The sequence below is a fragment of the Anser cygnoides genome, chromosome 32 (assembly GCF_040182565.1).
Source record: "Anser cygnoides isolate HZ-2024a breed goose chromosome 32, Taihu_goose_T2T_genome, whole genome shotgun sequence".
Lineage (NCBI taxonomy): Eukaryota > Metazoa > Chordata > Aves > Anseriformes > Anatidae > Anser > Anser cygnoides.
In genome coordinates, this window is record NC_089904.1 from 2895332 (window position 1) to 2909611 (window position 14280).

Consider the following 14280-nt stretch of genomic DNA (forward strand, 5'->3'; position numbering starts at 1 on the left):
GTCCCCGCCCGGTCCCGCCCCGGGGCTGCCCGGTCCCGCCCCCCCCCCCCCCCCCACTCCGCGCCCCCCCGGCCCCGAGCGGCGCCGCCGGAACAGGACAGACACCGGGGGCGGGGGGGGGGACACAGGACGGGACACGGAGTCTTTAATGTGCACGCGGGGACAAGGACACCGGGGGGGGTCCTGTGCTCGCCCCCTGCCCCGCAGCCCCCGGGGTCCCCCCGGTCCCCCCCTGTCCCCTGCCCCGGGGTCTCGGTCACTGCGGTGTCACCACCCCGTGGCACCGGGTCCGCCCTGTCCCCTGCCTTGCACCCGGGGGGCCCGGGCAGCCCAGGTTCCCACCGCCCCACACCCTGCACCCTGGGGTCCCGGCCACCCCGGGGTCACCGCCCCGCACCCTCTGGTCCTTGCTGCCCCATGCCCTGGGGTCCCGGCCACCCCATACCCTGCTGCCCCCCCTCTGCGACCCCGCTGCCCCCATGTCCTGCACCCTGGGGTCCCGGCCACCCCACACCCTGCTGCCCCCCTCTGCAACCCGGCTGTCCCCATGTCCTGCACCCTGGGGTCCCGGCCACCCCACACCCTGCTGCCCCCCCTTGTAACCCCGCTGCCCCCATGTCCTGCACCCTGGGGTCCCGGCCACCCTGGTGCCACTGCTCTCCGCTCCTTGGTCCCCGCTGTCCCCTCCCTTGCACCCTAGGGTCCCTGGCCACCCCAGGTCCCCGCCACCCCCTGCCCTGCACCCTGGGCCCCCTGCACCCATGGGCTCACAGCCCGGGCACGGCCGCCAGCGCGTCCAGCACGGCCTCCAGGTGCTGGGGGTGCACGTAGGCCACCAGCCCCCCCCGGTTCGCCCAGCGCTCGGCCCCCACTGCCCCCTCCGCAGGGCGGTTGTAGAGCAGCTCGGGGGGGGGGACCATTTTCACCCACCCGCCGTGCCCGCAGGGCCCCCGCCAGGGCCACCGTGCCCCCACCCAGGGCTCGCAGGATGGCGTGGGGGGCACAGGCGTCCCAGGCGAAGGTGCTGCCCTCGGAGAGGACGTAGGCGTCTGCCAGCCCCAGGATGACGCAGAGCATCTTGTAGCCAGCGCCGGCAGCGAAGTGGAGGCGGCCGCCACAGAGGGGGTGCAGGGCTGCCCGCACCCCCGGCCCCTCAGCCCGGCTCAGCACCACGCGGGGCGGGGGGGCGCGGAGGCGGCGGGGGGCTGAGCGAGCACAGCCGGGTGTCCTGGTATGCAACGCCCCAGTGGTACCGGCCCTGCCACCTGTGGGGACAGGGACACGGGGTGAGCCCCGACACCGCGTCCCGCAGCATGGGTCCGTCGTCTGCAGCAGGGGCGGGGGGTCCGCGGTGCCCCCCGGTGGGCCGGTACCTGTGGGTGAGGGGGTCTCGGCGGAAGAAGGGCTCGTTGATGACGCCCAGCACGGGGCAGCCAGAGCAGCGGTCGTAGACCCCAATGAGCACCAGCGCCGAGCACAGCCCCGCGGGGGAGATGCCGTCGACGGGGGCCACGTCCTCGCGCCCACCGATGTACTCGTTGGTGGAGTCTGCGGGCGCAGCCACAGTCGTCAGGGCTTGGCCGTGGCTTGGGGTGGGGGTCCCCAGCCCGCCCCTGTGCCCCGCTCACCGATGGGGTCTATCCAGATGGCCAGGTCCCCGGGGTGGATGCTCAGGGCCAGCCCATCCAGCGCCGCGTCCCCCAGCGCCGCATCCCGGTGCGCGGCAGCTGCCAGCAGCTCAGCCGCCGCCTGCTCAGGGGCCAGCACGGAGCCCAGCAGCGCCGCGGTCTCGCCGACCGTGCCGCACACCCGCACCGCCACCGTCTCCCCTGCCGGCACCGCAGCGTCACCGAGGGCTGACCCCGGGGTGGTGGGGGCGGTGGGGGTGGTGGGGAGGTCCCGTGCCCACTGCCCCCCGACTCACCCTGGGCATTGGTGAACTCGTTGGACTCCTCGCCGCCAATGTGGCCCTGCAGCTCGGGGAACTGCGGGCAGATCGGGGTCAGCGTGACCCCTCCGGTGCGGGGAACCCCCCCCCTCGTCCCCCCCGGCGCAACCCCTACCTCCGTGCCCAGGTCGTGCTTGATGACCTCCTGGATGAGCACGTCCGCCAACGTCTTGAAGTCCTGCAGGAACCGCCGGTTCTTGTCGGCGCCCGTCTTCTCGGCCACCAGGAGCTGGAAGAGGGGCTCCTCGTGCCGGCACAGACGGGCGATGTCGGCCGCCTTCTCCGAGGCGCTCACCAGGGCCTTCAGCAGCCCCGCCATGCCTGGGGACGTGGAGCTCAGCAGGCGCCTGCCACGGTCCCGCTCCGGCCCCCGCGTGCCCCCACGGCACGGCCCCACGCATCCCCAGCCCCTAATTGCAGGGTGCCCAGGGCCGCATCCTGCCTGGCCTGGCAGCGCGTCCCCAGGGTGGGGACCGGGCTAAAATTAACGCGAGCGGCAGCCAGAGGCGCCCCAGAGGTGGGGACGTGGCCGGGGACAGGCACGGGGATGGGGATGGGGACGTGGACGAGGACGGGGATGGGGACGGGGACAGGGACGTGGATGGGGACAGAGATGGGCACGGGACAGGGAAAGGGAAGGGGACAAGGACGTGAACGGGGATGGGGACGGGGACGTGGATGGGGACAGGCACGGGCATGGCACAGGGACAGGGAAGGGGACAGGGATGGGAACAGCGATGGGGACGGGGACAGGGATGGAGTCGTGGACGTGGGGCTCTGCCCGCCCCGGCCAGGTCCCAGCTGCACCCCAGGTGAATGGGGCCGCCCCCTGACCCCCCCGTACCCCCCCCCCCGGGAAGGGGCCCCCGCCGCGATACCCCCGGACACCGGGGGGGGGTCGGGGGCACTGTCCCGGGACCCCCCCCGCGTGGGACCCTCCCGCCCCGAAGCCTTTCCCCGGTGCCCCCGCGGGGATCCCCGGCCCCGCAGCCCCGCGGGGGGCCGCCCGCGCCCCTCCCGCTGCCGTTACCGGGCCCGCTGCCGCTCTCCGCCCCTCCGGGGCGGCCCCGCTCGGCGGCGCCGTTGGGCGGGGCGGGGCCACCGGGACACGTCACGGCGCCGCCTTAACCCCCGCGGCTCCGCGCGGGACCCGGTGCCGCGGGGGGGTCCCACCGGGGGCTTCCCAGCGCCGCCGCCGCCGCCGCCGCTTCCCGGCCGCTTCCCCCCCGCGCCGCGTTTCCTCGCCCACCGGATGATGACGTCACGACGGGCGGTGATGTCATCGCCGCGGGAAAACCCGGGGCCCGGGGCCCGGCGGGGCGGTACCGGCGGCGCAGCCTCCCCGGGACCCCCCCCAAGGGCCCGACCCCGCCGGGGACGGAGGCTCCGAGCCCCGGGGGTGCGGCGGGGCCGTTTCCCCCCCCGGGCCGCGCGGTGGCGCCCTCCGCCCGGCGCTGAGCCGCGCTCCGGTTTTACCGGCGCCGGTGTGAACGCGGCCGCTCCGGAGCGGCTCCGCCGCGCCCCCTGGCGGGATGCGCCTGCGCCGCGCCGCCGCCGCGCAACCGGGAGCGCGGGGCCGCGACCGGGGCCGTGACCGGGGCCGCTCGCCCCGCACCGGGAGCGCCGCCGCCTCCCACCGGGAGCGGGACCCGGGGCGGGTCGGGGCCGGGGCAGCCCGGGAGGGGAGTTTAGGGGGGGCTTGGGGAGGGGGCGCCGGGCGCGGCCGCGCCTCCCCCTTGCCCTCTCCATGGTTCTGATGGGGCCGGCACCGGGAGGGAGCGGCCGGGCCCCGCCCGCCCCGAGGGGTCCCGCCGGGAGCCGCCGCGCTGCCCGGCACCGGGCGGCGCGAGCCGTGCCGGGAGCCGCCGCCCGGGGCCGCCCGGTGCCGGCGTCCCGGTGTCCCGGTATGCGCCCCCCGCTCCCGTTCCTTCACCCCTTCCCCGGTACGGGACCGGGCGGGGAGGGGCGGGGAGGGAGCGGGGGCGCGGCCCCGGGGCCGGGGCGGGGGGGGGGGGGGGGCGAGCACGAGAAGGACCGGGAGGGGACCGGGGCCGGGGCGGGGGCGGCTGAGGACACGGCGCGGGGGGGGCCGGGGGCGCGGGGGCGCGCCCGGGGGGTCCCAACTCCCGGCAAGTGCGGCGGGGCCGGGCCGGGCGGGGCCGGGCGGGGGCCGGGCCGGGCCGGGCGGCGTGCGGGGCGCGGCGGGCCGTGCCCGGTGCGCGGGGGCCGGCGGCTCGCTGGTGACAAGCCCCTGCCAGAACCTCTTTTGTGCGCCCGCAGCCAATCAAGGCCGCTGACGACACACTTCACTTGGGATATAAAACCCCGGGGCCGCCGCCGCCGCTTTTTCTCCCCCCCCCCCCCCCGCGGCCCCTCGCCGCCCCGCTCCGCTCCCCGCCGCCGCCGCCGCCGCCGCCCCGCTCCGCGCCCCGCTCCGCGCCCCGCTCCGCCGGCCCGGGCCCGGCGCGCCGCGGCGGGGGCCGGCGGGGAAGGCCCCGGGATGGCCCCGGTGCTGCTGTGGCTGCTGGCGCTGGTCGCGGGGGGCCCGGCGGGCGCGCAGCCCCCCGCCGCCGCCGCCGCCGAGCCCGCCTGCCCCGTGTGCCTGTGGCGGCGGCACAGCAAGGAGCTGCGGCTGGAGAGCATCAAGTCGCAGATCCTGAGCAAGCTGCGGCTGAAGGAAGCGCCCAACATCACCCGCGAGGTGGTGAACCAGCTGCTGCCCAAGGCGCCGCCGCTCCAGCAGATCCTCGACCTCCACGACTTCCAGGGCGACTCGCTGCAGCACGACGAGTACCTGGAGGAGGACGAGTACCACGCCACCACCGAGACCGTCATCAGCATGGCCCAGGAAAGTCAGTGCCGCCTTTGTTCCGGCCGCAAACTTCGCCGCCGGGCCCCCCGGCCTTCCCCCCTCGCCCCGACCCCCCCCCCCCCCCCCCCCCCCCCCTCCGCTCCCCGCGGCCCCGGCTCCGCGCCCGTAACTTTCCGCGCCGCGTCGGGCACCGGCGCCCCCGGGGCTCCTCCGCCTCCCCCGGGGCTCCCCCGCGTCCCGTCCCGCTCCCCCCGGGGCTCCCCGCACTCCCCCGGGGCTCCGCGGCTCCCTCCGGGGCTGCCCGGTTCCCCCCGGGATTCCCCAGCCTCCCCCGGTTCCCCCGGGTTTCCCCGCTTTTCCCGGGGCTCCCCGCACCCCCACGTTCCCCCCCCCGGCATCCCGGGGCCGCCCCGTGCCCGGCCCCGGGCACCGTCCCGCAGCCCCCGACCCGCCGGCCCTGGGACCGGCCCCGGGCAGCTTCGTGCTGAGCTCGGGGGGGTGGGGGGGACACGCGCTGCGCCGCACTGCGCGGGGCCACGGGGCTGGAGGGGCATCACGGGGACATTGGGGACACGGGGACATTGGGGACACGGGGACGGGACAGCGCAGCCGGCAGCCACTTCAGGGCACTGGACCCAGGGACTGGGACCAGCTGCTGGGCACTGGGCCTCTGCACTGAGCACCAGGCGCTGGGTGCTGGGACTGGTGACGCTGGCACTCAGTGCTGGGACCAGGACACTCAGTGCTGGGACCAGTGACTGGGTGCTGGGACCAGGCACTGGGTGCTGGGACTGGTGACTGGGTGCTGAGACTGGGCACTGGGTGCTAGGACCTAGCTCTGGATGCTAGGACCTGGCACTGGGTGCTGGGACTGGGCACTGGGTGCTGGGACCTGGCACTGGGTGTTGGGACCGGTGACTGGGTGCTGGGACCTGGCACTGGGTGCTGGGACCTGGCACTGGGTGCTGGGACCTGGCACTGGGTGTTGGGACCAGTGACTGGGTGCTGGGACCTGGCACTGGGTGCTGGGACTGGGCAGTGGCAGTGCTGGGTGCTGGGACTGGGCACTGGGTGCTGGCAGCAGGTACCAGGACTCAGCACTGGGACTGTCCCGAGCACTGGGACCCAGCGATGGGGACTGGGACGGGGGACTGGGACTTGACACTGGCACTGGGCACCAGCACTTGACACTGGGACTCAGCACCGGTGCAGGGGCCGGCCTCGGGGTGCTGGGCAGATTTATCCCCTGGCGGAGCAGCCCCAGGCCACGCTGCCCGCGGCAGGGGGACACCGCGACACGGTGACGTCCCAGTCCCCAAGCCCCTTGGGGCACCGGGTGCCAGCAGCATCCTGCTGCAGCACGTGGCGGCGGGGTGACAGCGGGGTGACAGCGGGGTGACGGCAGGGTGACGGCAGGGTGACGGCAGGGTGACAGCGGGGTGACAGCAGGGACTGCGCGGGGTCCCCGCTGGGCTACGGGCATGGGACAGAGCGGGGGGGGGCTTCGCTTCGCCGTGACATGGCTCCGTCCGTCCGTCTGTCCGCCCCTCTGTGGGTGCCTGATGTGGGGAGGGGGCGCAGGGATGGGGCCGTGCTGGTACGGAGAGGGGCTGGGGGGGCGAACATCCCCCTGCCGAGTCCCAGCCCTGCTCCACCTGCTCCAGCCGCGGGCCGAGGCTGCCCGGGACCCCCGGGACCCCCGGGGCGGGGGCCGGGCCGGGCGGGGTGTGAAGGCTGAGCGGAAGGGAGGGAAGTGTGAGGCTCTCCCCTCCGCCAGCCCCCTGACGAATTTCCTTCCCAGGCATTAATAGACTCGGGCGGCTTTGAAATTTTATTACCCATAAAATTGACAACACGCTGGGGTTTTCCTCCCCGCTCTGCGTTAACGCTCACTCCCCCCGGCCCCCTCCTCCCCTTAACAGCTCGGGGGCCCCCAAAATAAATACCAGAGCGCGGCCCCTCCTCCCGGCGTGCGGAGGGGTCCCGCGGCCCCGGCCCCAGCCCCGCAGCCGGATGTGCCGCAGGGCCTGGCCTGCCCCGGCCGCTGCCCCGGCCCCTCGCCGCTCCGTTATTATTATGATTTTTTTCCTCCCTCTTTGCCTCCCCGTGGCAATTGTGTGGGTTTTTATGGTTCCTGAACAGAAGGAGGGAAAAGGCTTTATAGGCAGCAGAGCCATAAAGCTCTCGGGTTCCCTTCGCCCGCCCCGGCCGCCCCCCCCCCGGGTTTAATCCAAAGCCACAACCCTCCACAGCCCTCACCCCCCCATTTTTTTAACTGCAGAAGAAACCCGGAAAGGTTAATTGGGTCCTAAAACCATTTATGGGCTACCCCTGACCCCCGCGACCTCCGGGGTGGAGGCAGCTTAATGAGGGGCGATGGGGGCCGGGGCGCGGGGGGCACGGCCCGCGGGCGAGGGGCCGGGGGGTGCCCGTGCCAGCGCTGCCACGCCAGCACCGGGGCCGCTCAAGGTCAGTGGGGAGTGGGGGCCACGGGACGGGGCCGGTCGCGGCGGAGGTGCCGCCGGCACGTGGCCCGCTGCTGGGCCATGGGGTGTCCCCGGGGCGCCGCGGCGGGCGAGGGGTTACGGGGGCATTTTGGGGAGGGGGAGCCCCAAATCCTGCCGGGTGCCTCCGCAACGGGAACAAAGAGCGGGGCGGGGGGCTCGGGGCCGCCCCCCCTCCTGGCACATACTCAGCTGTGACCGGTGTCCCGGTAACCTTTATCCCCCGTTGCCACAGCGACGGGCCGAGCATCCTGGCACCGCCGCAGCCCCGTGCCAGGAGCAGCGCGGCGTGGCAGAGCCACTGCGGCCCCCCACCCCGGCGCCCCGAAGCCCCAACACCTGGGAAGCCGGGACGAGGCGGTAAGAGGCTCGGCCGCAGCTTCAGGGTCCCGCATCGGCTCTCCAGCGTTGGTGTCTCTCACCCGGAGACCCTACAAAAACAACCCCAGCGGAGCTGTCCTTGTCGCAGTCCAGCTGTGGCGAGCCTGGAGCCAAGCCCGTGAACCCACGGAGGGTCTCGGTGTGGGACCGTGGGGACCGAGAGCCCCTTGGGGCAGCCACTGGCACGTGCTGGGACAACGTCCTGCCAGCTGCCGGTGGCGAAGCCACCAGGGCTCGGGGGCACCGCGTGCCCTAGGGAGGGGATGGGGCAGCGCGGGGGGAACGTGTTCGGGGCCGGTCCCGGGGGAGCACGGGTTTAATAGGGGGCTTGTGCGCAGCAAATTGCTGGGAGGGGTTTGCGCGGCGAGCGCCCGCGGCCCCCCCCAGCCCCTGTCACTTTGGTTTATGTGAGCCGCGGCGGGGGGGGGGGGGGGGGGAGCGCGCGGGCCACATGGCGGATGGATGGCATTCCCGGGGCTGCGGCCGGTGTCGTGACCCCGATGTGTTCGGGGAGGCCTCGCGCGCAGCAAATGGCCCCGCGCTGCAGCTGGGTGCTATTAAACCTGACCGGTGCGTGGCAGGGGGAGGGGGCTGCGCGGGGGGGCTGGGGGGGGGGGTGGAAATTCCCAGCTCAATTTGACACAGATGTTTGGCGAGCGGGGAGGGCGGGCGCAGGGCCGGATCCACCCAGGGTGCTGCTGCGGGGCTGGGGGAGGGCGGCTGGGTGCTGGGGGTGCGGATGCTTGGGGGTTCCCGTCCCCAGGGGGGCCGCTCGCCCTCGCCTCCGTGCCCGAGTGCGTTGCCCAGAGCAGGGGTGGTGGTCCCACCGCGGTCCCAGGGCGAAGCGGCCTCCCCAACAGCTCCAGGGAGCTGAAATGGTCCCCGTGGAGCCTGCACTGCGCCAGGGTGAGCTCAGCACCGCGGGGCCCTTCTCGGCACTTTGCCGCGCGTCGTGCTGCTGCCCTCCTGGGACTGCGGGCGCACGGCGGGGGATGCTGCGGGTCTGCGGCCGGGGGACATGCTGGGTCTCTGCTCGAGGCTGCTGCGGGCCTCTGGCTGGGGAGGCTGCGGGTCCGTGGTCGGGGAGGCTGCGGGTCTCCACCTGGGGGATGCTGTTGGTCCCTGGCTGAGGATGCTGCAGGTCTGTGGCCAGGGAGGCTGCAGGTCTCCACCCAGAGGAGGCTGCAGGGCTCCGTCTAGGGGCTGCTGCGGGTCTCCGGCTGCGGATGCTGCGGGTCTCCACCCGGGGGATGCTGCGGGTCCCTGGCTGTGGGCAGCGGGAGGCCAGGGGATGCTGCGGCCCCGGCCGGTGGCTCTGCAGGTGCTCCGGGACCAGAGCCCCCCGCCCCGCTCAGCCCGGCCCCGCGGCCCCGCAGGGGATCATGAATCCCCGGTGACACAGGGTCAGGGGGCAGCCCCGGGACCTTATTGCGAATCGAGGGGAAATGACCCCCGGAGCGGCCTCTGACCCGACCTTCAACTCCTAATGACCGAGGAGGAGTTTACACCGGCCTGCGTGCGGGAGGCCTGGGGCAGGGGGGGGCGCCCAGGGGTGCCGGGGGCTCGGTGGGGCGCAGCTGGGGCCGCCCCTGACCCGTCCTTCCTCCCACAGCCGACCCCGTGGTGCAGATCGAGGGCAACCCCCACTGCTGCTTCTTCAACTTCAGCCCCAAGATCATGTTCACGAAGGTGGTGAAGGCACAGCTGTGGGTGTACCTGCGGCCGGTGCAGCACACCTCCACCGTCTACCTGCAGATCCTCCGCCTCAAGCCGGTGACGGAGGAGGGCAGCCGCCACATCCGCATCCGCTCGCTCAAGATCGACCTCAACTCCCGCATCGGGCACTGGCAGAGCATCGACTTCAAGCACGTGCTGCAGAACTGGTTCAAGCAGCCGCAGAACAACTGGGGCATTGAGATCAACGCCTTCGACCCCAACGGCAACGACCTGGCCGTCACCTCGCTTGGCCCCGGGGCCGAAGGGCTGGTAGGTGCCCACCGCGGGGACGGAGCCCTGGTGGGAGCTGGGGGGGGACCCGGCCGGCACCGGGGAGCTGGAGGGCAAAGGAGAGGAATGGGGATGGGTGTGGGTGGGGAGGGCAGCTCCATGGGGCTGGTGACAGCTCTGCGGGGACGATGACAGGTCCACGGGGCTGGTTTTAGCTCCATGGGGATGGTTCTGGCTCCATGGGGATGGTTCTGGCTCCATGGGGGTGGTTCTGGTTCTGTGGACCTGGCTCTGGCTCCATGAGGATGGTTCTGGCTCCATGGGAATGGTTCTGGCTCCATGGGGGTGGTTCTGGCTCCATGGGGGTTGTTCTGGCTCCATGGGGATGGCTCTGACCCCGTGGGATTGGTTCTGGCTCCATGGGACCGCTCCCAGCTCCGTGGGGCTGGTTTTGGCTCTACTGGCTTCGTCACCGCTCCATGGGACCAGTTACAGCTCCAAGGGGCTGCTCATAGCTCCGTGGGGACAAGTGATGGCTCCGCAGGGCTGGGGACAGCTCTGCGGGGCTCCGTGGGAGCCAGGGAGCTGGAGCAGTGGGACTGCAGGGCTATGGGACCGGGGGGCTACAGGGCTGCAGGGCTACGGGGCTGCGGGGCCGTGGCCAGGGCTGATGCTCCGCTCTCCCCCCAGCACCCCTTCATGGAGCTGAGGGTGCTGGAGAGCAACAAGCGCTCGCGGAGGAACCTGGGGCTGGACTGCGACGAGCACTCGACCGAGTCGCGCTGCTGCCGCTACCCGCTCACTGTCGACTTCGAGGCCTTCGGCTGGGACTGGATTATCGCCCCCAAGAGATACAAAGCCAACTACTGCTCGGGGCAGTGCGAGTACATGTTCATGCAGAAGTACCCGCACACCCACCTGGTGCAGCAGGCCAACCCCCGGGGCTCGGCGGGGCCCTGCTGCACCCCCACCAAGATGTCCCCCATCAACATGCTCTACTTCAATGACAAGCAGCAGATCATCTACGGCAAGATCCCGGGCATGGTGGTTGACAGATGTGGATGCTCTTAGACCCCCCCCCCGCTGGTGCTGCCCCCTCCGCCCCGGGCCCCACGTCCAGCCAACAAACTCATCTTTTCTTCCACTTTTTTTTTTTGTTGTCGTTGTTATTGATTTTTTTTTTTTTTAAAGATACAAAGAACAAGCGTTGAAATTCCTTTGAATGTTGGGGAAAGAGAGTGAGGATAATAATAATAATAATAAAAAAAAAAAATCCGGCGGAGAAACGCTGCACCAAACCTGCGCTTCGACATGCATTGTGCAATAAGCAGACATAGAGAGAAGGGAGGGGGCGGCCCCCCCAGCACCGCCACCGCCCCGGCACCGGCACCACGTGGCTCCTCCACCGGACACCTCTGGCCCCGGGGGAGAGCAGAGGGGAGACAGCAGCGGCGCGGCGGACGAGCGGAGCCTGCGTTCCTCCGGCTGCAGCGGGGACGGGGACGCGGCCGTGCACCCCACGGCGAAGGCGAAATCGGAGGCTGACAGCGGGGGGGAAGGCTCCTGCCCCAGTTCCCCTCTCGGAGCGAGGACTGCAGGATCCGGCCCCGGGATGGCTCTGCCAGGGCACGGCCACGTGGGCGCAGGCGGCAGCTCTGGCCCGGGAGGAATCCGTCTCCCTCCTTTAATTTATTTATTTATTACGGACCCTCCTGGCCGGCGCTCTGCCATGGGACGCCCCAGGGTGCTGCCTCCTCCCCGCCTTCGCGCCACCAGCACCACGCCGGGCACCACGACGGCGGAGCCGGCACAGCCCTCGAGGTCCCTGCATGCCCCCAGCCCTCTGCCACCCACAGCTGGAGGGGTCCCGGCTGCCCCCCTGCCCTCCTGGAGCGGATCTGGCCCCAGCGGGACGTGGCCGGGGGGACTCAGGGGAACGCGGCCGGGGGAGCGGCCGTGGTGCAGGGTTATCTGGAGGCGGCACCGGCCAGAATTGGACGGAGGCTCTGGCTGGGGAGAAATTCCGCTTATGCGGCACATTCGCCTCCCCCTCTGCCCTCGATGTTTGGATTATTTTCGCATGAGAACAGGATCCTGCTTTCTCAAGAGTTCATCTGCCCCTGCTGCTCCGGCGTCTCCCCTCCGCGGCCGCAGTGATGCAACCGGCCCTGGCGCCAGGCGGCCGCCGGCCCCGCACCCCCCCACACACCCCCCACGCACCGGGCACCCCCGCGCCCCCCCGCCCCCGGACCCACGGGACGGAAGCCGCCGGCTCGGGGGCAGCACGAGGAAGACCCCGGACCTCGTCCCTAGCACTTATCCAAAGGGTGCTGGAGCGCCCCGGCCGGGCGCCGTGCCCCCAGCCCTCCCGCCCCGATCACAGCACCGTGGGGCGGGGGGCGCGGGGAGAGACCCCTGGCCCCGGCCGGGCTGTCCCCATGCCCCATGCAGCACTTAGGGACAGCGCAGGGTTGGACACGCCCTGGCCAGAGGACTCGGGATGCTCAGCACTTGTCCCCTGCTCCACGCACCCCCCCCAAGCGCTTACAAGGACGAGGCTGCCCTGAAGCCCCCCCAAGCACTTAGGGCCCGGGAGCGCGCGGGGTTCCCAGAGCTCGGCGGCCGCTCTCTGGCCTCAGCGGCATGAGGGAAGCGGCGTGGGGCTGGATACAGCCTGTGGGATCCGCCAGCGCCGACACCAACCCGGCTGCGGGGCGGGAGGTTGGTGCCGCAGCCCCAATCCCTGCTCTTCAGTGCCTTTGGGGGCTGCCAGCGCCGCCTCCGGAGCCGGCAGGGGGATGGGGTGTGGAAGCAGCGTCCCGCAGCACCTGGGGGGCTCGTCCTGGAGAGGTGGCACTCGGGGCGTTTTGACAGTCCCCATCGCAGCTGCACCCAGCGCCGGCCATCGCCACCTTGCCCCTCCGCATACGACACCGCTGGATGCGGCCGCCAATCAAGGACGCGCTCGGGCGGAGGAGTGGCAGCACCCAGAGCCGGGCGCCGGAAAAAAAGCCAAAATCCGCTTTGGAGTGAACCGGAAAGGGCGCGGGGCCAGCGCACTCCAATGCTCATCCACGGCCGCCAGCACAGCCTTGAGCCCCGCGCAGCCACGTGCCACCACGCTCGGCCCAGCACGGAGGCACCCTGGGCACCGCTCACGGTGCTGCCCATGAGACGCAGGGCACGAAAGGTGGCGGCACCGGCGCGGCCGAGCCCGGAGCCACGCGAGGCAGCGGATGGGGACCACGGCCCCGAAACCCGGCCCTGCTCCCACAAAAGCCCCCGTGCCCACCGGGGTGCCGCGGCAGGCAGGTGGCGCCGGAGAAGAACTGGGACCAGTGCCCCGTGCTGACTGGTCCCAGCGCCGGACCGAGGGCAGCAGGCTGGGCGGCGCAGCCCCAGCAGTATGTTATTATTTACACTGTGTATTGTTACTGTGCGTAATGTCCTAGGTTATTTTTGTTCGTTTGTTCGTCGTTTCGTTCTGTTTTTTAATTGGGTGCGGGGGGATGCGGCGGCGACTTCGCGAGGGCGATGGCTCAGGACAGAGGCCACGGGAGGGAGGGGGGACGTGGCGGGTTCGAATCGCATGACCAAAAGGCCATTGGTGGTCGGGGGGGGGGGGGAGGGGGTGTTTTTTAATCACATGACCAAACACAGCACTTGAACATCAAAAAAATAAAAAAATAAAAATAAAAAAAATATTTAAAACCAAACCAAAACATAAATAAATCGGAGCATTCAGAGCTTTCAGCTCCCGTCCCGCACCGGGGGCTCCCACGTGCCCAGAGGTCCCGGCCCTGCCGCCGAACCAACGCGGGTGCCACAAGCCAATGCCGGTGCCGCGGCGCCTGGGGACAGCCACGTCCCCCCGCCAGCCTGCCCCGGGCACCGGCGTTACCGTCCCGTGGCCACCGGAGGTTCGGCTTGGCCCGGAGGGCAGGGAGCGAGCAGAGCCTCTGTGCTTAAAATCCCGCATCAGGCAAGGGGCCCATTTGCACTACGGAAAGGAAAGGAGGAGAGGCTTGGTACAGGATCCCCTGCGCCGCGCGGCTGAGGTGCTCCCGCGCCTGCGCTTCCTCATCGCGGTTTTTCCCTGTCCCCGTGCCACCAAATCCCCTGGGGATGGGGATGGGGATGGCGCGAGGTTCCCCTGGCCGGGGCTCAGGCCCCTTCCTCGTGCTCTTGCCTACCTCAGGGGCTCCGGACGACGACACCCGAGGCTTTACTTGCAGTGCCCGTTTATTTTCCGCCCTGGGGGGACACGCGGGCAGGCTTCAGCCTCCGTACGGGCACGCTGCGCCCCTGGGAGGAGGATGCAGCGTGGCCACCGCTCACCCATGGGAGAATCGCGCACGGATGCGGCCGAGCAGGAGCCGAAAGCAGCGGGCACGCCGGCGTCCCTGCAAAAAGTAAAATAATAATAATATTTTGGGAGAAGCGACAGGAAAGGCAAAAAAAAAAAAAAAAAAGAAGCTCAGTGATCGTCTCAGTTACTGTGTTGTATAAATCACGTTCGTTTTGTATCTTGCGTTAGTCTCTGGTGTGTATGCTAACCGTTGCTTCTGTCCCAGTTCCTTCCTTTTTTTTTTTTTTTTTTAGACTTTTTGTACAATAAAAAATTTATATAGCCAAAAAGAAGAGAGGAAAAAAAAAAAAAAAAAGGGGAAAACTGCTGAGAAACGCGT

General features: G+C 70.9%; 3 protein-coding genes across 3 annotated transcripts in view; 1 reads left to right on the forward strand and 2 right to left on the reverse strand.

Moving 5' to 3' along the window:
* The window catches only part of CD63 (CD63 molecule), a 39571-nt gene that overhangs the window by 3156 nt on the left and 22135 nt on the right, over positions 1–14280 (reverse strand). The gene's annotated exons all lie outside the window — the stretch shown is intronic.
* Positions 119–3370, reverse strand: INPP1 (inositol polyphosphate-1-phosphatase). Its single transcript, XM_066985545.1, is given in 8 exon segments — positions 119–914; positions 916–1185; positions 1187–1265; positions 1374–1548; positions 1629–1829; positions 1925–1985; positions 2064–2269; positions 3198–3370. Coding segments are annotated over 8 exon segments (1173 nt in total). The 5' UTR covers positions 3232–3370; the 3' UTR covers positions 119–767.
* Positions 4131–10777, forward strand: GDF11 (growth differentiation factor 11). Its single transcript, XM_066985531.1, has 3 exons — positions 4131–4800; positions 9258–9631; positions 10283–10777. The coding sequence occupies exons 1-3, from the start codon at positions 4449–4451 to the stop codon at positions 10661–10663; spliced, it is 1107 nt and encodes a 368-aa protein (XP_066841632.1). The 5' UTR covers positions 4131–4448; the 3' UTR covers positions 10664–10777.

What these genes read in the sequence shown, in the direction of transcription:
- GDF11 (XM_066985531.1), top strand. Translation starts at nt 4,449, where the DNA reads ATGGCCCCGGTGCTGCTGTGGCTGCTGGCGCTGGTCGCGGGGGGCCCG. An exon ending in CATCAGCATGGCCCAGGAAA is followed by an intron (nt 4,801 to 9,257) that starts GTCAGTGCCGCC and finishes TTCCTCCCACAG; the next exon opens with CCGACCCCGTGGTGCAGATC. An exon ending in GCCCCGGGGCCGAAGGGCTG is followed by an intron (nt 9,632 to 10,282) that starts GTAGGTGCCCAC and finishes CTCTCCCCCCAG; the next exon opens with CACCCCTTCATGGAGCTGAG.